The 23,361-nt window shown below is 36.3% G+C and overlaps 1 protein-coding gene across 6 annotated transcripts in view; it reads left to right on the top strand.

Moving 5' to 3' along the window:
* PAN3 (poly(A) specific ribonuclease subunit PAN3) overlaps positions 1–23,361 on the top strand; it is a 120,354-nt gene that overhangs the window by 54,999 nt on the left and 41,994 nt on the right. For all 6 annotated transcript variants that reach the window (XR_005725615.1, XR_005725614.1, XM_040266734.1 and 3 more), the window contains one exon: positions 5,517–5,664. Coding sequence is in view for 4 of the 6 variants with exons in the window: in XM_040266734.1 (XP_040122668.1) it covers positions 5,517–5,664 (148 nt within the window). In the remaining 2 variants the exon portion in view is untranslated. The remainder of the gene's footprint in view (positions 1–5,516; positions 5,665–23,361) is intronic.

Here is a 23,361-nt window from a genome sequence, read left to right as displayed (position 1 = left end):
AAATGTGGTTGTAGGGATGGGCCGCAATCTAGTATGATTGGTGTTCTTGTAAGTAGATGCAGAAATACCAGGCTTTCACACACACAGAGGAAACACTTGTCGCAGTGAGGACACATGAAAGGATGGCTTTCTGAAAGCCAAGCAGAGTGGGCTCAGGAGAAACTGACCCGCTTGGCTCCTTCATCTTGGACTCTAGTTTTCTAGAACTGTGGGAAGATAAGTTTCTGTTGTTCAGGCCGCTCAGTGTGTGCTGTTCTGTTGTGGCCCTAGTGGACTAAGATAGGCAGTGGTAGGTTACGTATGTGCACTGTCAAATCTGTAATAGATAATGGTAGAGACTTCAGTTCTCTGTCAGTAACGGAAGAGGAAGAAAATGAGGAAGAAGGTGGGAGACTTGGACAACTCTATAGTTTATTTGTAGGGTGCTCTGTCCAGCAACAGCATGATGAATATTCTTTTCAGGTGACCACAGAATATTGACCAAGATAGAACAACCAGTTGGAACAAATCTCAGTGAATTCTAAAGGGTTCAAGTCATGCTAATGTGTTCTCTGACCACAGCAGAATTAAATTAGAAGCCAGTTACAGATCTTTGGGGGCTTTCCTTATAGCTCAGTTGGGAAAGAATCTGCCTGCAATGCAGGAGATCTGGGTTCATTTCCTGGGTCGGGAAGATCCCCTGAAGAAAGAAATGGCAACCCACTCAAGTATTCTTGCCTCGAGAATCTCATGGACAGAGGAGCCTGGTGGGCTACCGTCCATGGGGTCCCAAGAGTTGGACACGATTTAGTGACTAAACCACCACCATGACCAACAGATCTTTGGAGAATCTTCAAGTATCCAGAGACTGAATAACACACTTCTTTGACATGTGTCAAAGAAGAATTAGGAAGGGAAATTTTAAAGTGTTTTGAATTGAATGAAAATAAAAACATGCCACCTGGTGTGGAATGTCACTGAAGCAGTAATGGGAGGGAAATTTATAGCACTAAATGCCTGTGTTGGAAAGGTTCTCGAAAGAGTGATCTCAGCTTAAGAAACTAGAAAGAAGAGAACAAATTAAATCCAAAGAAAGCATAAAAAGGATGAATCTTAATGATGCAAAGTGAAAGAAGGTAGTAAAAAACCGAGTACATATGTACATATGTAAGATTCATTTGTACTAAATTCTAGAACATACAGACAAAAAGCTATGGTGACAAAAAGCTTATCAGAGGTTGCCTGGAGTCCAGAGCAGCAGAGCAGAGAGGAACAGGAGGGATCGGTTTCATACAGACTTATGGGAACTTTTGGGCACGATGGATGTAGTCCTCCTTGATTTGGGTAATGGTGGTCCACCTATAACAGAGTTTACCCTGAAATATGTGTGATTTATTCTATGTTGATTATATCTAAATAAAGCTGTTAAGAAACTTTTACCAGTTCATTTATATTTCATTCGGAGAGCAGAAAGATTACTTAGAGGAGCTTATGAAGCCAATAAGTGGTAAAGCAAATGGAGCTTATTACAAGGAGCAGCACTGTGGAAGGCATTTTACAGTTTTAAGAGTTTATTGTGTTTTTAAAAAGCCTGACCGGTATTCAGAAATAGCGGTGATTTCTCAATCATTCATCACATCACCTTAAGACAACTTTCTTTTTTCAACAGATCTTTTGGCAGGTTTGCAGTGAAATATTGTGATATTTTATGTTGTTTTTTATTCAGTATAAACCTCTTCCTGTCATTCTAATAAAAAAAAATTAATGGCTGAACTTTTTATTGTTGCACTGTTTATTAGTCTCTTAATTCATGGGACTAATTTATTGTGTTCTTAGTAAGTACTCTTGTTTGTAGTGGAGTGCAACAGACTATTAAATACTGAATTATACTTTAAAAGGAACAGTTTCCATGAAATAATATGATAGTAGGAAAGCATAAACTTATAAACCAGAAACATCATCCAAAAATTACTTCATTTGTGGGACTTCCCTGGTGATCCAGTGGTTAAGATTCTGAGCTCCCAATGCAGGGGGCCTGGGTTAATCCCTGGTCAGGGAACTAGATCCCACATGCTACAACCAAGAGTTTGTATGCCACACCCTAGGGTTCGGATGCTGCAACCCAGAGTTCACATTCCACAACTAGGACTTGGCACAGCCAAATTAAAAAAAGAGTTGCTTCATTTGTTAAAAAACAAAAATAACTTTATCTGTCATTTATAAAATAGGACATATTCTATCATTTTGGTTGGGATCTGTGAATTGAAGCATTAATTATTATTTCATTTAAAATATATGTAATGCTAATAACTACAACAGTGCTTTTCAAGCTAAAGGTCGGGCCTCTTCGTATACTTGTCCGGAGAGTATAGGCAGGGGTCATATCCAGATGTTGGGGGTGGTCCCAGTTTGAAGAATTCACTAAATGCACTTGGTTGTTTTGGGTGTGAAAGTTGCAGTGTAAATTTAAGTGTGTGAGAACCCAAAACTCTATTGATAAATTCTCACCGTGTGAATGTTTACTATTTGACTTACATAAACATTGATTTTTTCCCCCCTCAAATGTACACTTAGAGCTATGTAAGATATGAATGAAAATTAGGATTTAAAATATGAATAGAAATTATAAATTATGAGTGGAGATATATATTAGAAAACCCACAAGTTTAATATAATAGGAGCACGTTTGGAGAGTTATGACAGGCTTGTCTAAATCATAGGGCAGGAATAATAAAACCTTGATTTTTTTCCCCACTATTAACGCTTCTCATTTATTCCATTCTCTTTAGTGTTGTTGAAGTTAGACAAATTTATATAACCCAAGTCCTTGAGTCTTCTTTTGCATATAACCTTCACTTCCTAAAGCTGAAATAAATTGCTTATTTTCTGGTTAACAGAGATTACATTTTAACAAGATACTAGTTTTAGTTGCCAGTTTTGCCTTAGCTCTAAAATAAAGTATTCTTTTTAATATGTTAAAGGTGTGTGTCTGTGCTATTTTGGTATTTTATAAAACTTATTTCTGTTATAAACCAGTTATATTAAAGTGGTTTTAAGAATGCATCTTTTTATTGCACTTATTATTTTAACTAATTTTATCATGAAAAAGTATTCTCCTTGCTACAGTAATTTCTCATTAAGTATTTTTGGTAGTTTTCTAATCTGGCTAGAGGAATTTGTATTATCTGTTAATAATAGTAGCTCTGCTCTCATTCCTAGATTTTGGGGTTTTTTGTGTGTGTGTTATACCTACTGTGTAATTCTTTTTTCTGTCGTTTAAATCCTTTAACCTTTTCTCACATCTCAAATAAACTCATCTAAAATAAACTCACAAACCACCTACCCAAGAGAAATAAATGCCTTGCCATCTTAAATCAGGGGAAAAAAGGAGGGGGAGGTCTTTAGGTCCTTCTTTTTACTTTTTAAGTAAAATTCACTGCAGGTGAGTTTTTTGGATCTTTGGTTGTTGAATCCCTAAAAGTTGCAGTTTAGTATAAATTTTCATAGTTAATTTTAATAATTTCTATTGTAATACGTTTGAAGGTCCTCTATAATTTGTTATAATGACATTTTATATATAATTTATTTGGAGAAAGTAAAACAGACTCCCCTCCTTTTTCTCCTTTATAGGATCCCTTAAAAATAGTCTTTCAGATGAATTTAAAATAGATTTGATTTACAGAAACTCAGCTTTGTAATTAGACTCCTGTTCATGGTAAATATAAGGTATGAATGAAATGGAAACTAGATAATCTCTGTGTGTCAGGATTAGATTAGCTTTAAATTTCTTTATCTAAATTTACTGTTTCCTACTAGTTTTGTAATCCTCAAATCCCCATCTCTCCTAGGCGTTTTGAGCTCTTGTAACCAAGTGACCTGATTGATTTTTTTTTTACTTTCTTCTTCTAAAATAGTTTTAGCACTCACTGGTGCACACTAATTTAGCTCTGAAGTGATCCTGTTGACAACCATTTATATCTGGGGATTACTACATCAATAAAATGCATGGGCTCATTGGCCACACTTTTAAAGAAGATGCCAGTGTTCTGAAGATTTTAAAATAGACATAACTGACATGAGAGGACTTTTTTTCCCTTTGGAAAATATATTTTGATTCACTTCGGATTCTTTTTTTTTCTTCAGAATTTCACATTTTAGATAAGGCAGTAAAAGAAGTTCTCTGTGTATCTGCTGCTGCTGCTAAATTGCTTCAGTCGTGTCTGGCTCTGTCTAGTATATTTTAATTAAAAGTTAGCATTTTTTCTGTACTTTGTCACTTTGTATTTAATTTTTGCTGGAATATAACTAGTAAAATATCATTTGCTTTAGAGTTTACAATTGAAGTTAGCCTTGTAGACTTGCTGTTTTCCAAATCTGGTATTTTGAACTCTCTTGGCAATTTTAAATGTCATTCATTTCAAATAAGAAAGTTGTCCTTGGATTGTACAGTGATTAGTCCAACTTTTTATCTTATGCCTTCTATGGAAATACGTTTTTCCATTCTAATGATCTGTTCTGAAATATTTTAAGTGATTGATTTTTTTCATGGTGGTTCAGTGTGTTTTAAATTTAGTTTGTATATACGTGTGTGTGTGTGTATTTATATATGTGTGTGTGTGTATACACACTGAAAATGCGGGCTGAAGTATGAACATACTAAATTATCTCTTTGGTTAACTGTTTTGGAAGTTGAATTCAAATATCAATATGTTGATGATCATTGAATCTTCATTATACTTAAACATGTGGATCACTATTTCTGAAAAATATTTAGGATATTCATTTGTTTCAGATGGATGAAATATAGACCATTTATGGATTTGAGTTACAGTTTCATAACGTGCTAGTAGTTCTTAATGGCAAAGGCACCACGCCATTTAATAGTGTGCCTTCATACAACTGGGAGGAAAGTTTTCTCATGTAATCTCATTGTAAAATATTTTTAATATAGCGGAAGTTACATGCCATACCTTGCAGACATTGGGGCCTCTATTATGTTTTTCTTGTATCTTGATTCCTCTCACGTTTGCCTTATATTTAAGTGTTTTTCTCATTTTTACTGTTACTTAACTAGTGACACCATATTATTGGGGAGATGTCTTAAGTGCTTATAAAGGAGGAAGTGATTAGTTTTGGAATAAAGGCAGTTTTGACCTTTATCCTGGTAGAAGCAGTTTAAAGATATTAAATTTGAAACTTTTTGCTCAGTTTTGAGGTAGTTTTAACTTCCCAGTTCTCTAAAATATAGTATTAGGATGGTTGGATAATGATGTATATTTGACAATAAAGGCAGATTTTCTTGTTTCAAAATTAAATTCCCCAAGTGAAATGATTAAAACCTTCAAATTTGATGGAAATTTTTTCTTCCAGAAATTTAATTATCCCAGTCCAAAATGTGGAAACTAAAAAGCCTTGTAAATCCTTTCAGTAAAATATTTTACTTGGTAAATAGAGTACTGTGGAATAATACCTAGTAAATTCAGTGTCTTTTTTTGGGCTTAAAATGTGTTAACTTACTATATTTAATTTTCAAATAGACACCAAATCCTACTGCAAGTGAGTTTATTCCCAAAGGAGGATCAACCTCCAGGCTGAGTAACACGTCCCAGTCACATGCATCTGCCTTCTCTCAAGTGTTCTCTCACCCATCCATGGGGACTCCTGCTGCTGCTGGATTAGCACCAGGTAAGTTGAGTAACTGTTTCTAGTGAGTTCCAGGTAGCAAATCTCTAAGCACCATTTGCTGTTAGTTTACCAGACCTGAAAACATTATTAGTTTTATCTTCTAGGTTTTGGTACCATAGACCAAGTGTGTAGTTAAAAATTTTAAGGCAGAATTTAAATTTAATGAATAAAAGTTAAACATAACTTTAAAAGCACAAAAGTAAATTTAAAGGAGAAAATGGTTATTGAGGAAGAAATATCCAGATCATAATATTTCCTTTTTTTATTAGCATGCTAATGCTATTTCACTCAGAAACTTGAATAAGAGCATCAAAACTTGAATATTGATGTGCTTCAAGGTCCTCCTTTTGAAATAAATTTCTAAAAGAATAATTTATATCATTCTAAATTAAAGTTTAGATGTATTGCCTTTTTGGTGTTTGATTATAAATCTGTAGTAGTAGTAAAGTATTATAAACAGTGGCAGGAAAGCAGTGTGAAGGGTTAGGGGTCATCTCAACACTTTCTTCCAAGTTTACCCCAAATGGCAGTGGAGGAATTTGAAGAAGTGCACTTGTACATAAGGGGTCCTGAGGCATAGTTCAGAGTAGCCCTATTTTCTTAGAAGGTCCTCTCTTTTATCTAAAAATTCATGCAGATTTTGCATTCTGCTTCCTAGCATAAACAGTCTTATAAAAATATGGAAATTTTCTTAGATAATTAGCATTACCCATTCCTATTGCTGTGAACTTTAATTAGAAAAGTAAGGTATATTGAATTCATAGTAAGTGCTGAATGGGTTATATAAAGTCTGTTCAATGGTTGAGCTGCCCAACCAGATGATGTTTCTAGGACCTTTAACGGATAATCATCCGTTGATGACTTAGTCTTGAATGTTAAAAAGCAAAACCAGAAACAAAGTGAAATACAGGCTAAATGAAGCCAAAAGATCCATCTGGATTAGCTTGGAACTAGTCCTGTCTCCAGGTTTTAATCTAATCAGTAGTGGTGCTAAATGATTGGCTTTGATACTGATACTGAAATCAAGGACCGTTTTTGGAATAAGAATGAAAGAAAATAATGATAACTTTATGGAACAGGTTTAGTGTGTTAAGTGTCAAGTGTGGTCAGAGGCTTAGTAACCTTGTGTTGCCAAGGATTTTGTCAACACCTCCTTCCCCTCACCTCTCCCTCTATTTCTCCTTCCCTCCCTTCCCATGCATTTCCTACTCATCTTCCCCCCAACGACACCATGAGCGTTTGATCATTTTATTAACTAAATGTAAGCTAAGAATTGTATCCCTCTCTGGTGAGACTTTTAAGGCAGTTTTGTGTGCAGGGCTTTGAGATATACCTTGCAACTCCTTCCTCCTTGCTTATGCCTTTTTACCTTTCCTTCTACTTTGGCTCTTTTCAGATTCAGGTAAAATTGTAAACCTTTTCCCTTTTTCCTTAGAGAGCAGTGTCAGAATTGAATATCCCTGGTAGCCTTAAAGTGTTACTTGTAAGTAATATGCTACTGTGATTTGTCTCCCATTGAGGTGTGTCTGCATTGTTTCCATGAGCATAGGCTGCATGTCAGCTGTACAGCTAAAATTTCTTAGAGATTCTCCAGACATCTGAGCAGTGTTTATAAAACACCCATTGGTAATGGAATCCATATGCCACTCAGAAGACTTTGGCTTTCTTAATTAAGTACCAATTTATTTTGACCTAACAGCACCTCTTCCCTTGTTTAATAAGTAAACATTTTGTTCACATCTTCGATCAGGCTAATTTAAGCTAAAAGTTAGGCTTTTAAAGTATTGGATGAATGTAAAATGTCAAAGGGAATTTTAGATATTGAAAACATTTAATTACAGTGCTGTGATACTTGTTTAAGCTTTCCAGTTGGTATTAATTTGTGTATAGGTAGGTGTTTCATTGGTCCCAATTGGGTTTCACAGTTTAGGATGAAATGAATTTAAAACTCTTCTGCATAGCTCTAACATTAAAATAGTCATTCTGCTTCTTTTAATGAAAGGATTGATAATTACTGTCTGAAACCACTGGCAATAGGTCAGTATGTTTTATTAAAGGTATTCCTGAATTCTTTATGCTGACTATATAAAAATTGTCCTTTAATCAAATGACAGTCAACTAGGCTAAAATATTTCCCTGAAATACTGGAGTGATGATGGTTTTACATTTACTATTTCTTCATATTTTCTCTTTTTAGTTAATGGCGTAACACTGTGAAGATGAACAAAGGAAAAAAAAATATGTACTTTCTGCAAAACATTTTATCCCTTCAGTGTTTTCCGTTACTTCTTACTCATAAATACTATTTTTTTTCAAGGTCTAAGAAAGGTTCTTGGAATTTTCACTTTTAGGTTGTACAGTAAGAAAGGTCGTAGGAGTTCATTTACTTGTATTAGTGGTGATTTAATTGATCTTCAGTCCTCCTCATCTTAGTGATAATTTTCAGTTATAAAGTTTCATTTTCTCTTTTTCTTCAATTTCTATTCCAGAAATTATCCTTGAAAATATGTCAAATTACTGTTTTACTGAAAAATATGAAACCTTAAATATTTTGGCACTCAGACATAAGCTGGAGCAATATCATTTTTATTATGTATCAAAAAATAAATATTTAAATACATTTTTTGATGAAAAAATGTAAAAATATTTGAGCACAGTTGAGTAGATGTTAAGATTTTGTATTTCCTCATATTGTAAGGAACAAAAAACATAATGCCTGGAACAAAGTAAAGGTAGATCCTGAGTGAATTGAGTTCTTTTAAAGCTTGTTTTAATCACTTTAAAAACATAATTTGTATTTTAAAAAAGTTTTAATGCAAGAAATAAAACTATACAAAAGTTATTTAAATTAAAATAGATTTAAATTAATTTACAATAAATTAATTTTAATTTAAAATAGGTTTAAATTAAAATTGAATTAAATTTAAAATATTTAAAAGTGTTCAAAATATGCAGCACATGTTAAGTTTCCATTGACTTGTATATACAGTTTATATTTTAAGAAATGCAGGAGCTATAGGTTTAGTTGTTTTCTACACATATAACCTGAGAACAGTAGCTACATTTCTAATTATCTTCCACAAAGATAATTATAAGAATATTTGGGATATGGCACTTGACTTATTGTCTTCGAGAACTTCTTCAGTTGTATTGGCACTGAAGCTCTAATACTTTGGCCACCTGATGGGAAAAGCCAACTCATTGGAAAAAACTCTGATGCTGGGAAAGATTGAGGGCAAGAGGAGAAGGGGTTGACAGGGGATGAGATAGTTGGATGGCATCATTGATACAATGGACGTGAGTTTGAGCAAACTCCAGGAGATAGTGAAGGACAAGAAAGCTTGGTATGCTGCAGAGTCGGACACAACTTAGTGACTGAACAACAATTATGTACATATTTTTTATTTGTAAATATGCAATTTTCTCTGTTCACAGCTTTTATTGTCCTCCTGGAGGTTCACAGCCTTCCAAAGTCAAGAATGGTTTAACACACCCTTGGCAAAATTTTATTTCACAAGTATGATATAGTAAGAATACTTCTAAAGTAGTATTTAAAGATAAAATTTTCTAATAGGTTTAGCTTTAGGCTTCCCCAGTGGCTCAGTGGTAAAGAATCTGCTTGCAGTGCAGGAGATGCAGGAGACACCGGTTCCATCTGTGGGTCAGGAAGATCCCCTGGAGGAGGAAATGGCAGCCCACTCCAGTATTCTTGCCTGGAAAAATCCCATAGACGGCAGAACCTGACAGGCTGTGGGCCATAGGGTCACAAAGAGTTGGACAAGTCTGAGCCACTGAGCACTAGCTTTAGGCAGTCCATTTTTAGAATAGCCTTTAGAAATGAAAATATGACTATACTGAAGACAGTTTATACTTTAATTTTTTGTGCCACGAAAAAGAATTTTTATTATGTGAACTAATTGCTGAATGATTTTCTATTAGTTTTTTTCCTTTGAGTATTTTGAGTTGGTAGTAGACTTTAAACTTAGTTACCTCAGTCTTGGTCACAATTTGTTTGAAGGTGATTTTAAGAGAGGTATTGACAGGAATGTATATATATTTCTGGGTGGTGTTCTGTAATATATCATGGGGTGGTTTAATGCACAGTTGAGCATCTCTTGTTCTGCTTAATTGTGTGTGGACACTTGGGAGAGATAGAGGAAATTCTTGAATTTGAAAATGCCATTATTGATTTAGAAATGAGAAAAAGAGATATAAGTCACTTTTTAGCATTTTTAAATATTCATCCCTTCAGATAAGAATGGTACAGGTTTTTGGACTGTGAATGTATTTTATTGTAAATTATGGTGACTTGTGGGTGATTTTTAGGAGAAGCATTTAATTATTATACTAGAGCTATCATTATTAAATAATTGTATTCCTTTATTAAAATTCAATTGTATTAGAAAAATTTTAAAGTATATTTTTAGATCCAGTGTTTTGAAATACTTAATCGTGTCTTATATATTCCTAAGAGTGCCAAATTGATAGATAAAATTGGCTAATATTCCTTATTACTTGGTTTGGGCAAGGTATGGGGAAAAGAGGAATGGAAAAGACAAGGGGAAATAAATATCCATCATTCTTGTTCAAAAATATTAAACTTTTAATATATATAATGTACAATTATGTCAAAAGGTGATCTTTTTTCCATTTTTAATTTTAAAGTTCTATGCTAAAATAAAGTTCTCTGATTCATTAACTTTATAATGTTTCATATCATAATAAATAGAGTCTTAATTCATTTCAGTTACATAGTATTAATAGTTGACTTAGGCCATAATATGACTTTGATCATTGGTTTAGGTGGAACTTCTGGGGTTTACATGTTTCAGCCTTGTGCCAGTTTAGAGGTGGCATTCATGAGAGGTTATCATCTAGCTTCTGCTTTTTCGCTTAGAATAATAAGGAATTAATTAGCTAACCAAGGCAGCCCAGTATACGTTTTAATAGTTTGATTAACAAAGACAATTAGATCTTTTGCTGAGCTAAACTCTGTCTTATTTTACCCGCTAGTCCTAGGTCTTTCCCTTTGTTGAATGGAATAGCTTACAATCTTTCCCACATTATAGCCCTTTCTGTTATTATTTTAGACTAGTTGTCTGTTCATGTGACTCAACAAGAGAGAAACTGGGGAAACCCTGTTAAAATTAATAAATTGTGTAGGTCAGAAGTCATGAACTTCTTATAAATCATAATGCTGTAACATAGTGTGAGTAAAATTAAATCTGTAGATATGTCTACCTACCTGTGTTACTGTCTGATATTCACCTAGGGGGAGGATATGTACCACTGGGAAAATGGGTTGCTAATAGATTGAAGCTATGGTTTTGCAGATGGTAAATATCTTAAGTTCATTATTTCAAATTTCACTGTGGATTTTAAGCTCTACATTAAAATCACATAATGCATAAAATCTATTATTGTGTTAGATTATGTTTTACTAAGTAGTATAACTTGACAATACAAATTGTACAAAATACTTGAGTAATTCTAAAACATTGCCATATTTTGTATGATGTAACTAAACAGATTTTCCTTGTAATTATTTTTCATTAAATGAATTTTGTGGGGCAGTCAAGTAATCTTGCCATGAGTTTGTTTTGATATATCCATCTGAATTGATTTTAAAAAAATTATTTTTATACTTACTAGCATTAGAGGCAGTTTACCATTGAAATATTCTTCTAATCTGTTTTAAATATCAATCTTGATTTTCTAAGCATATTACAAATTCCTTAAGAAGAGATTCTGCCATTTCTTATCTGGCACATATTTTGGCCTAAAGATGGTACCTAATAAATGCTTATTTAACTAAGCTTCATTTTTATCTCAGAAAAAAATTTTTTAATCAGCGGGTATCTCTTAATTACAGTGAATTTTAATGATTCCGTAAATGTCTTTGAAGAACTTCTAAATCCTGCATACGTTCAAGAGAGTGTAGGTGAACAGTCTCATGAGCAGCAGAGTATGTTTGTTGAACATTTAACTTCATTAGAACTAGAGTCTCCATGTTTTGAGGTGCTAAAACATTTTAAAAACCAGTTAAAATATTTGTATTATTTTTAAATTGCATGTTTCCGTTTTTTGTAACTACTTTGTTTTTCAGGTCTATTCAGCAGAGAATCACTCAAACCTGTCCAGGTTTTCTAACTGGGGATTGTGTTCTACATTAAAAAAATAAAAGTTTACCAATAAAAGCAGACTTCCCTAAGGTTTTTGTGGAAAAGGCTTGTCCATTGCCCTGTACTGTTGAGCCCATCCTGAATGGGGGCTGCCCTGTGTGTGCATGTGTGTGGGTACAGATGGTGATATCCCAGGGAAGATGACCAACAGTAGAATTGTAGAACTGTAAGTGGGTGGGGAGTGCCTGCTGGCTCTATTTCCTTCCCAGTTGGGAATTTCAGGAAACTGAGGCAAGACGTTAATGGCGCAGAGAGGGATGTGGCTGCTGCAGCTGGCTTGGAGACCTGTCAGGTAAGGCTGAAAATAGCTGCCAGTAGATACTGCTCTACTGCTTGGAGAATCCCTGGTTCATGTGCCCCGTTAGCTTGGAGAGTTTCTTATTGTGGACTTCCTGTTTTCATCTTATGTATTGACTAACGTGTTCCTTGACTCTGAGAGGTAAGGCTGGAATGGGAGTGGGTAGGGCTTGCCGTCAGCTGTAGGCTCAGTGATCTGCAACTGCAGCAGCATCTCCTGCTGTTTTTTATTTTGGGGGGAGGGGAGGGGAGGGTGTTTGCTTTCACTGGACTGGAACTTGATTGTCTTTGGAACATGGTCCCAATTCTTCTACAAAAGTAGCTGTGTAGCTTTCAGCACATTGTTTGATCCCTGTGTTTTAGCATCTTCCTTTTATAAGAAGATAATGTTATATCATTTAAAAAGTCTTTCTAATCTAAACTTCTGTTATTGTTTTGTGACATGTTGATCCCTGGGAGATAGACAGGTACACTAAAGAGAGAGAAAAATGAAGACAGTAATGAGTGGTAGCAAAAGGTGAGAGAAGCGTTTGATTTTTGTGCTTGACTTCAAAGGACTCTTGGAGGTGTGTGGATTTCCTTGATGTAGTAGGGGTAAATAGAAAATCCTGTGTCTCACAAGTGGAGTAAGGTAGAGGGGAGGGTTTGTTTCAGCAGTGTAAGGTTGAGGGTCTGGGGTGAATCAAGTGTTGTAGAGGTTCAAAATGAACTGAGAGGTGGGGGGAGAGCGTGTGTTAGCAGCTGCCCAGAAACATTGCTGGTTCTTAGCTGGAGGTGGGGAGTTGGAAGCCAGTCTTTGATTTCCTTTGAGTCAAATAGGTTGGGAGCTTCAGGGATCATTGTTTCTATTTCCCTGGTCTTGTGGAAGTCTAACTGTTTGGCTTAATGGTGCACTATAGACACGCAGTGAAGAGAGAGTGTGAGTGTGGGCAGAAGCACTGTACTGTGTGTAACGTGTACAGATAGGAGCAGTCCTCTGTTCTTTAGGAAGGAGTAGAATGGTGGCAGCTGCTTTGATTGAATTTTCCCCGATTCTTCTCGGCCTGACTGATCAAATTCACGTGTAAAGTCATCTTTTTTCTTAACTCTTTTTGCCTTTTGGATGTGCAGTTTACCCTAGAGTAGGGCATGTGGGCAGGGTCTAAGCAAAAGGAGAGGAATCAGTGGTGTATCCCTTTAAACCCCTGTGCACACAGGCATGTAAAATCTAGCTGTGAGTACTAGCAGAAACTCAGGTATGGAGTATGTGTTGGTGGTCATGTTTACTCCTGGATTTTTCAGCCATGAATCTTATACACTTGGATATGTCTGAAATGAGGCATTTTCTTATGATTTCATAAACATCTTCCCATATTTCAAATGTAATTGTTCAGATTTTAGACTGATAATTCTATAAATGATAACTAGTAACTAACAGTCCCTTGGGGTGGGGAGGTGTACCTTTTAGAAAACAGTTCCCGATGGCTCAGTGGGGTAAAGAATCTGCCTGCAATACAGAAGACACAGTAAACGGGTTCAGTCCCTGGGTCAGGAAGATCCCCTAGAGAAGGAAATGGCAACCCACTCCAAGTATTCTTGCCTGAAAAATCCCATGGACAGAGGAGTCTGGCGGGCTATAGACCAGAGGGTTGGACACAATTCAGTGTCTAAGCACAGCACAGATGAGTACGATATTAATATAAATGTCACCAGAATGCTCCCTCAGCCATAGTTACTCTGGGCCATAATCTTACTGCCTACTCTTGTGATGTGGTAGGTAAACTGCTGGAACATGGCCATCCAAAATGTAATGACTTCACATGACAAAAATTTATTTCTTGATTTTATAACAGTCTGGGACAGATGGTTCAGATTGTGTGGGGTGCCCTCCTCCATGTAGATAAGGACCCAGGTCAAGTGGCTTCTAGGCATCTGGTCTTCAGTCAGCTGAAAGTGGGAAAGCATGGAGAAGCCTGAGTGGGAAGTTGTTACAGACAAACCTGGAAATTGTCCAAAAACTATCTCCACTGTGACTGTCCACCAAAATCCAGACTTTTCTTTTCTTTTTTTTTTTTTAAAGTAGCTGGCCTGCCTTCTTCTCTGGAGAAAACTCATTCTCCAGTCTTCTTTGGATGCAGAATTTTAAGTTGATTCTGGTTATCTCATATAAATACATTTTGGGGGATTATCTTATTTGCGTCATTTGTATCTACTTTAGAGAAATCACCAAAACAGCTGCAGTAACTGGCTTATCTAGCATCATGGGAAATAAAGCTTTCCATCATACTTGAATTTTTGAATATAAGAAGCTTTATGGCTCTTGCTGTCAAAACACTATATTCTCAGGAATTTTTCAAAGAAAGAGTTCTAAAACTTGTAGTTTCTGTTGCTTCAGACACAGCTAACTTTTCTTTTGTGACTGATACTTAACTTGATGGGCCTCAACTGGTTGTAATAAACCTGAATACATTCGCTACCCTTTAGATGTATTAGAGTGTGAAGAGCAGTTTGTTGCAGTGTTACATAGTACTTGGGTTATTCACCCGTTCCATTGTCCTCCTGCCTAGTTAGCTTCTGACTCCTTGGAGGTAATTTCTCCTGCTCTCGGAATCTGTTAGAGTGCCTGGACAGACTCAGACAAGTTTATTTGAGTCATGTTAGTACGGTCTTACTCGCTTTTTACTGAAGACTCTGCTGTGCTGTTAGTATTCTTCTGTCTAGGACAGTGGTCCGTGAGTCACATCAGAATCATCTGGATGCTGCTGCTAAGTCATGTCAGTCGTGTCCAACTCTGTGTGACCCCACAGACGGCAGCCCACCAGGCTCCCCCGTCCCTGGGATTCTCCAGGCAAGAACACTGGAGTGGGTTGGCATTTCCTTCTCCAGTGCAGGAAAGTGAAAGTGAAGTTGCTCAGTCATGTCCGACTCTTCGTGACCCCATAGACTGTAGCCTGCCAGGCTCCTCCATCCATGGAGTACCTGTTAAAACCCAGTGCTCCTTGGGTGCAGCCCCCAGAGCTGCTGAGTCTGTTGGTTGGTCTCAGTGAGCCAGGGAGTTGTTTCCAGATGATGCTGATTACTTTTCTGGGGACTCCACTTTGAGAACCACTGCTCTACTTAACGGAGAAGGCAATGGCAACCCACTCCAGTACTCTTGCCTGGCAAATCCCATGGACAGAGGAGCCTGGTAGGGTGCAGTCCATGGGTCGCTAGGAGTTGGACACGACTGAGTGACTTCACTTTCACTTGTCACTTTCATGCATTGGAGAAGGAAATGGCAACCCACTCCAGTGTTCTTGCCTGGAGGATCCCAGGGATGGGGGAGCTTGGTGGACTGCTGTCTATGGGGTCCTACAGAGTCAGACATGACTGAAGCAACTTAGCAGCTCTACTTTACACTCTGAGCTACCTTCCATCCACTTTCTTCTTACAGCCCTTTTCTTCTCCTGACCTTCTGCTTTCTTTAAATAAGAAAAAGACTTTGAGTCCAGGACTTGAATTGTTGCCTGTGAATAAGGTACATGGGGCTTTAAGTTATTCTTTAGCTGAGGTTAATTTTGCTTTTCTGGATCAAGTCTGTGTTGTGAGTAACTGAAGTTATCAGATAAGTAACTGCTGAATTAATTGTTACTGAAGCTCAGCCAAGATCACAAATACCATTTAAGTGAAAGCAGGCAACAGGGAGTTCTTCTACCTTAGTAATGCTAATGGGCGCAACTAATGTAAATTAATTCAGAATACCTGAAAAATGAATAGCACAAGTACTGTGGCTGTTTAAAATTTTAAACCCCTTGGATCTAGAACTAGTAATCAAATATCTTCTATTTTCATGTTATATTTTAATATGTATAAGATTTTTATGTAGAGATCAACTAAATTATTAATGTTAAAGAAATAAGTGTTTATTGATTCAATAGCAGCAGTCTTGAAGTCAGACTTTAATTTTTCTTTTGAATTTGGTACTAGTTTTTATTCATTGGAAAGAAATTTAAAGTTAAAATTACATTGTTAACTAATATTTATCTTATTTTTTGTGAATATAATATTTTATAATCAGACACGGTCATCTTGGAGTAAGTTTATTGTTCATAAAACAGTTGCTGTCACTTGAGAAGGAAAACGATTCTCTTGATCCAGGAGAGTTATGTTTAGTTGCTAACTTCGTCGCTAACCTCCCATTTTCTTCTACTCTGTTTAAATAGTATAAGTAAAAGCTCACCACCTTTGCAGAGGCTAATTTATCTGAATTAAATTATCTGTTAATTTTATCAGGTAATTTTATCAAGTTTGGGAGCAAGCAAGTCACTTTTCTGTTTTTTCAAATATTTCAGTGATCCAAGTAAATTACCAAATGTGCAGGCCAGAGGGTATAATTCTTAAAATTGTAATTCAGTTGTTTTCAAGGCAGAAATCTGGATAAGTTATTCACATTTTTAGAATTTAGGCACTGTAGTTTACACATCTAATATTTATTGAATTAATTATTGAAAACTCATATGCAAATGAGGCTCTTGAAGGTAAGGTTGAAGTTGGCCAAATGAAAGATTACTGTGTGTAGACACTCAAAGCAAAATACTTGTGCAGGCTATCTCCATCAAATATTATGTAAGAGTATGTGATTGATAAAACTCAGGTTAAATTCATGAACTCACAATATTTGCTTAAATTTGGTCAATGAGATTAAATAAACTTTGTGAGGAAGCTTTAGGGCAGGCACTTGATAGTTTTATTAATGCCTACAGTGTTTCTAATATCTAGGTAGTCTAAATACCTTTTTATCACAGATATTCAACTAAAATGAAGTATGATTACATTGTCAGTTGCTGAAATTCTTTAGATATTGAGGGGAAATCAGAGATGGAAACTGAGTTGCATTTATATTGGTTAGGTCCACATAGCTTTTTTTTTTTTTTTTAAGAGTATATGTTTTTTTTAAAAAATAAAGTATTTCGGAGTATATTGAAACTTGCCATTTTTGTTATAGAGAATATTTGTACTCGAATCAAATACAGTTTTTAATAATGAAATGTTACTGTAAATCAGTGAACATTTTTTACTTTATATTTTCCTAAAATTAAAAATATGCTGATTCTTCATGCTTCTTAGAAGAATGAGAATACTTTATTTGTGATATCTTCATGGTCCTATTCAAGTAATTTTTAGTTCAGTTTTTTCTTTTGATAGGGGCTTTAAAAACAGGAATCAAGTTTATTCTACTTGCTAATATATTAACAGGGTTTAAGGTACACATTGAAGGGTGGTGAAGGGTCTGTACCAGCATTTCCCTGAATACTTTTAAAATATATGTGTTTCTGACCAGGACCGATCCTAAACCTGTCATTCGATTTCTCACTCAGATCCTTCCTTCCTTTTCCCTCCAGTTCTGTATATATCTGTTTTATTGAGGGGTTTTGTTTCTGGTACTTAACTTCTGGAAATAATTTGTGTACACTTAATATTTGCAGGCAGTAACATTAGTGCCTCATGTGGGAAATGATCAGAGAAACTTTTAAAACAGATACTTAGACTTAGTGTTACCATTTAAGTAATACTATATTTAAATGAAAATCAGTGGAGAACATGATCCACTCCCTAAAAAAAAGAAATGTTGTAACAAACATAATTGTGTAATCTTTTTTTTTGCTTTCATAATTTGACTTTAAAGACTAATGTATAATAAGACAATGTACTATTGCTTACATTCATGAAATATTTCTAACCATAATGGATTTATCTCATGGCTTGAAATATTAGTGCTTAAAAAAGCTAGTAATTAAAATTATTTGCAAATTATCTTGGTTCAGTGTTAACCTTTTAAAGATTAATGAAAGATATGTACCAACATTTCTCAGAGTGGTCTTAAAATGTCTTTCTCACCAGGGCCCATCCTAAACCTGCCATTTCAATTTCTCACTCAGATCCTTTCTTCCTTTTCCCTCAAAAGGGAAGAGTTCTGCAGAAAGCCGCTTTTAGAAAGCCTTTCTGGTAATTCCGACATCCATTTCTGGTTAAGAACCAGTGCTTTAGAATGTTTGGGGCAGTGGAGAATCACTGGTCTTGTTACAGTGAAGGGAAACAGGAGTCCCCTCCCCTCCTCCAGTAACTTTCCATTCCATATGTTTATAATTAAAAGAAAATGTTCACGTGTTGTCTTAAAAGGTTTCATTTATTTTGAGTTTTGGTATGATTATTATGGGGCTATTATTGTCTGTGTGCACAAGAATATATAGTTTCTAAGTTAGTAAAAAATTATAGATAGCAAGGATCCTAAACTACGTAATTCATTTTCCCAGCTTCAGTTCCCTCTAAGCTGGCTAAGCCATATGAAAATTTCCTAATTACTTTAGAAGAATATGTCCTAACTTCACTTCGTACGTCAGTTCATTCAGAAATTGTTAATTCTTCTGCATTTCACTTGCTGGTTAATGTTTTTTCCTAGTCTGAGCTTTTATGAAGTTGAGTAAACCTCCTGTCCATGGGATTCTCCAGGCAATAGTACTGGAGTGGATTGCCATTTCCTTCTCCAGGGGATCTTCCCAACCCATGGCTCGAACCTGGGTCTCCTGCATTGTAGACAGCCGCTTTACCGTCTGAGCCACCAGGGAAGTCATGCTTAGAAAGATGCTTGAGCAAGAAATTTAAGACTCATCTTTGCTCATTTTTCTTCATCTTTACAGCTAGTCTGTTAGTAATCCTGTCAATTCAACCTTCATATTATTTATATATCTCAAATATATGTTGCCTCCATCTTAGGCCAACCCATCATTGCTTCTTTAATATACTTGTTTTGTCTGATTGATCCTGCCCTGCATTTCTTTTTCCATGTTAAAAGCAGAAGTCATCAGTTTATGGCTTACTAATTGTCACTGGAATAAAATCCAAGCACCTTTCTGTGGTGTATAATTTGTGTCTTATATCTCACCTTTTCTCTTTCCATTGTGTGCTCAGGTCCAGCCATACTCCAGCCATACTGGTCTTCCTCACATATGTCAAGCTTCTTTTTGGCTCATGTTCTTTGTGTACATTGTTTCACTTTGTCCTTTCTATAGACGGTTCCTTCCCTTCTCTTAGGCGTCACTTACAGAGTGATTTAAAGTGTCACAGAGAAAAAGACCTTCGACTAATGAAAAGGAAATTTCCCATCATTATCCTTCATTGTGTTCTCCTGTTTGTTTCCTTTTTAGAACTTACCACAGTTTGAACTTGTGTTCTTTCTTTATAATAGAATGAACGATCCTCTTCATGCCCACTGGGATATAAGCTGCCTTGTGGAAGGAATTGTGTCTAGAAGCTTATTAAATATTTTTAGAATGGAAATAATTGAAAATGACTATTAAATGGCCACCAGTTTTCTAAGTGGAGGACCTCCTCTGATATAAAATATATATCCTGTTGAGAATATGTATTGGAAAGTGGCCAGCTTTTCCCCCATCTCTGTGCTTGCTTGTACTTAGATGGCCCTTCCGTTTCTTGAGATTTTTCCTAGTTTTCATTGATTAGATCAAATGCCTTTTTTTTTTTTCTTTTCCCCCTGCCCCCATCAAAGCCATTTCTGTTTCGCTAGTCATTACTGTCTTCTATCTCTGTGCTTCTATAATGTTTTCAGTATCTCTAAATGTTTTTAAATTTCTGTCTGCATGTTTTATACGTATTTATTTCCTTCACCAAAGTTAAGTGCTTCTGGAGGCATTTTTATCATTTTATTCACTATTGTGATTGCACATGGAGACCTAGAGTAAACACTAAAACTGAAGAGTTTTTGGCACTGTAGTGGGCTTTATGTGTGTAGTACGAACATCACTAGATCAGAACTGGATCTTATTTCCTGAATTCCTGGAACCTTGCTCAGTGCCTGACCTCATGCAATGGTTCCAGTAAGCTTTCGTATGTATCAATAGTTACAGATTAGCCAGCCCATGGTGCTTTAAATGTATAGCTTTCTTGTGCCCCCATTGAAGACCCACGGGGTCAGAAACTCCATTTTTGGAGCACTGACATTGACTGCATGTTTACAAATTTCACAGGAGATTCTGACACCTACCCTTTACTTTGAGAGGAAAATAAAAGTTCAAAATTCCAGAAAATTTGAAGAAGGTGAGATTTTATCTGATTTGAATGAGGGTATCCAGAATGAAGGTTCATGGAACACCCAAAAGATGGGTTTTAAAGGATAGATAGGATTTCTTTAAGCATTTGTAACACAGGCAGTTGAGAATCTGTGAAGTTTATTTTTTGTTTCCTATTTGTTTTAACCAGTTTATTACCATAATAGAGAATTTTTTCACTCAGTGAACTTTCAAAAAGTAGTTCCACCTGAGTTAGGTAAAGACTGAACAAATGTAAAGAAAACCTCAGGCGTGGTGCTGAGCCATAGGCTTGGAGCAGGCTTCTGCTGGAAGAGGTGTTACCCTCAAGTGCTGACTGTGGAGGAGCACTCCAAGACGTCTTGGAGGGACTAGGATGGGATAGATCTTTTGCAGCCTGGCACTTTTTTTTCTAAAACAAACTCTCTGTTGGTGTTCATGTGTAGTGATTCCTCATGAAAGTTGAAACTACTGTCATTAGTTAGCTCACATGGTTAGTTCCGTTTCTGTACCTTTGGCTCTCAGTCACTACTTTTGTTATGGGGAGTTTCTTTTTCATTTATATTTTCAAAGAAGTATTTTTGAAGTTTGCCATTTGTGTGGTGTGGAGAGCCAGCTATCTCTAAAAGAGGAGTGGAATTTTGTTTTAAAGTTAAAATTACTGGGCAAGGTTTGAAAAAGGTTAGATTGGGCAGGAACTTGGGAAAATGAATGAAAAATGGCACTGAGATAACACGTCATGTCTTTGAAGTACCTGGTACTTCTCTCTTAAAATCGTTACCAATTTTATTTGCCATTAGCACCCCCAAGTTTGGCACATTGTTTCTTGAGGGCTGTTTCTTCAGGATGTGGGGAGAGGAGACAGGACTGGACAGGTGGTTTGGAGCACTTCGATAGCAGGCACCTGGAGCTTAGCAGGCGTCAGAAACCTAGGACTTAATTACCATTTCTGCCTCTAGAGGATCCATGAGCCAAGAATACCAGAACTTAATTAGAGCTTAGAACAGTGGTTTTCAAACTTTTTTTGTTTTAAAGCAGCAGAACTCGTGAAGTTTGTATATAGTCCCCAAACCCAAAATTATGTAAAACAGATAAAACTGGCATTTACAAGATCAGACTTCTCTGGTGGTTCAGTGGTTGGGACTCTGCACTTTCAGTGCAGGGGACGCAGGTTTGATCCCTGGTCAGGGAACTAAGATTCCCCTTGCCATGTGGTCCCCCCCAAAAGAAAGTTAAAAAAAAAAAAAAGATCAGGTTTGTTAAACTTACTCAGTGAGAAGAAAGTCTGTGGTATATTGGTGAACACAGTAACTTGAAACTGGTGGGTGAAGGACAGTAATTAGTCTTAAACATTTCTCAGTCTCCTTTTGTGTGTTTTCTATCATATAGTAACAAAAAAAAAATCATGACTTGCATGAATAAGTTGTGCACCCATTTTTTCAATTTTTTTCTGAGTGCATGTACATTCAAATAAAGTTTATTGCAATTACTACCTTCCTAATCAAAGATCCATGTATATACACAGGGATGACAGGAGAGAGGGTCTCTATTCTGTAGAGTCTCCATGAAAATACTTTAATGCAGCACAAGTATGTCGGTAATGATCTCTAGTGTGTTGAAAAATGAATGCATGCTAATTTGGACCTGCTTTTGTGATTTTATTGTTGATTTACTAAAAGTAAAAAAAAAAAAAATAGATGAAATTCAAATCAATAATTCCCAGAGCCCTGAAACATTTTTAGAAGCTTAGGGTTCTGCTCAGTGCAGTTTGAAAACCACTGGCACAAAGGTCTGCTTCTTGATGGGAAGCAGTCTGCTGGTACTCAAGATAGGAAAGCTGGCAGGGTTACCCTTCTTCTCACCTGAACCACAGAACAGAGGAATGATTTGAGTGGCTATCTGGTGAATTCTCCGAAGAATACTATGTGACAAGTAGCATTACATACAGTGGGTGTCTTAGAACTTAGCTCTCCTTTCTCTGAGAAAGGCTGGGGAATTGAGAAATGAGGAAGGCTCAAGACCAAATCGAAAACCCCCCACCACCTGTCAAATGCCTGTATTCAAGAAAGAATACAGTTTTCAGGACTGTGCAGTGTTGTATTGGCCATCTTCATGCCTCCTTCTGGAGTCAGTCTTGAGTGATGTGTTTGTTTTATGAAAAGCTTTTAACCTAATTCATGTGAAAGGACAAAATGATTTTCTGAAGATAGTTTGAGTTCTTTGGTTGTCTTTCTTACGGAGGGTTTTTCCCTCTCCTTCATTACAACATAGTTATTGTAGACAGAACCCCCTAACTCATGAAGTGGAAAAGCACCCTAGCTTTGTTGTGGTGTATTTTGAGGTACATATTGAGTTTTGGTTTTAGAAGTAATAGGGAAGGCAGTTTCACCTTTGCAGGTCTTGAAACAGAACATGTTACTCTTTTTCTTTTAATTCAGAATATTTTCTCTGACCTGTGAATATGAGGACCTTGTGTTTAGGGGATTAAGTGACATTTCACTAGCTTTTTATGTATGGCTGTAAGCAAAGCTGACCTAGATATATAGACGACTTCTGGGTGGATGTATTTAATCCCCCCCACTCACACATATACACACGCGCGTGTGCGCGCGCACACACACACACACACACATGCAGACATGGCATGTGGAAGGCAGCTTTTCAGAGTTTAAACAAAACACAGTAATAGCTTTGGCCCTTGAAATACTTACCACTTAACAGTCCCTGCAAATTTCTTGTTGGGTGAGAAACCCTCTGATATGGGTAATAGCTCTTCTGGTAAGCTTTCTAGTTTTAACATTTCTTATTGTAACCAAGTTAATGCTTTAACCAAGAACTGCCTATGGCATATAGATGCCTTCAGTTTCTCAGCTACCCTTGTAGCTGAAAGGAAGTTGAACTGTTTTTTTGGACCCATTAAGTTGTCCTTTCCACTTGGATGTTGAAAGAGCTTATGAGCAGTAGCTGTTCTGATTGTTGTTGGTTGTTTTCTCTAGGGAACAAGCTACCCTCTGAGTCAGCACTGGACTTGAAGATAAATCCTACAATTCATGAAACTGACTGATTCGACTAAAGGATGGATAGTTTGGGCAGCGTTGGACAGCTCTGAGGGGTCTGTTTGTTTAACTGAAGGGATTGTTGAGTTCAGCAACTTT

The sequence above is a fragment of the Oryx dammah genome, unplaced genomic scaffold (assembly GCF_014754425.2).
Source record: "Oryx dammah isolate SB20612 unplaced genomic scaffold, SCBI_Odam_1.1 HiC_scaffold_24, whole genome shotgun sequence".
Taxonomy (NCBI): Eukaryota; Metazoa; Chordata; class Mammalia; order Artiodactyla; family Bovidae; genus Oryx; species Oryx dammah.
The sequence above is the reverse complement of the archived record's forward strand: the minus strand, read 5'-3'. Positions and strand labels throughout refer to the sequence as shown.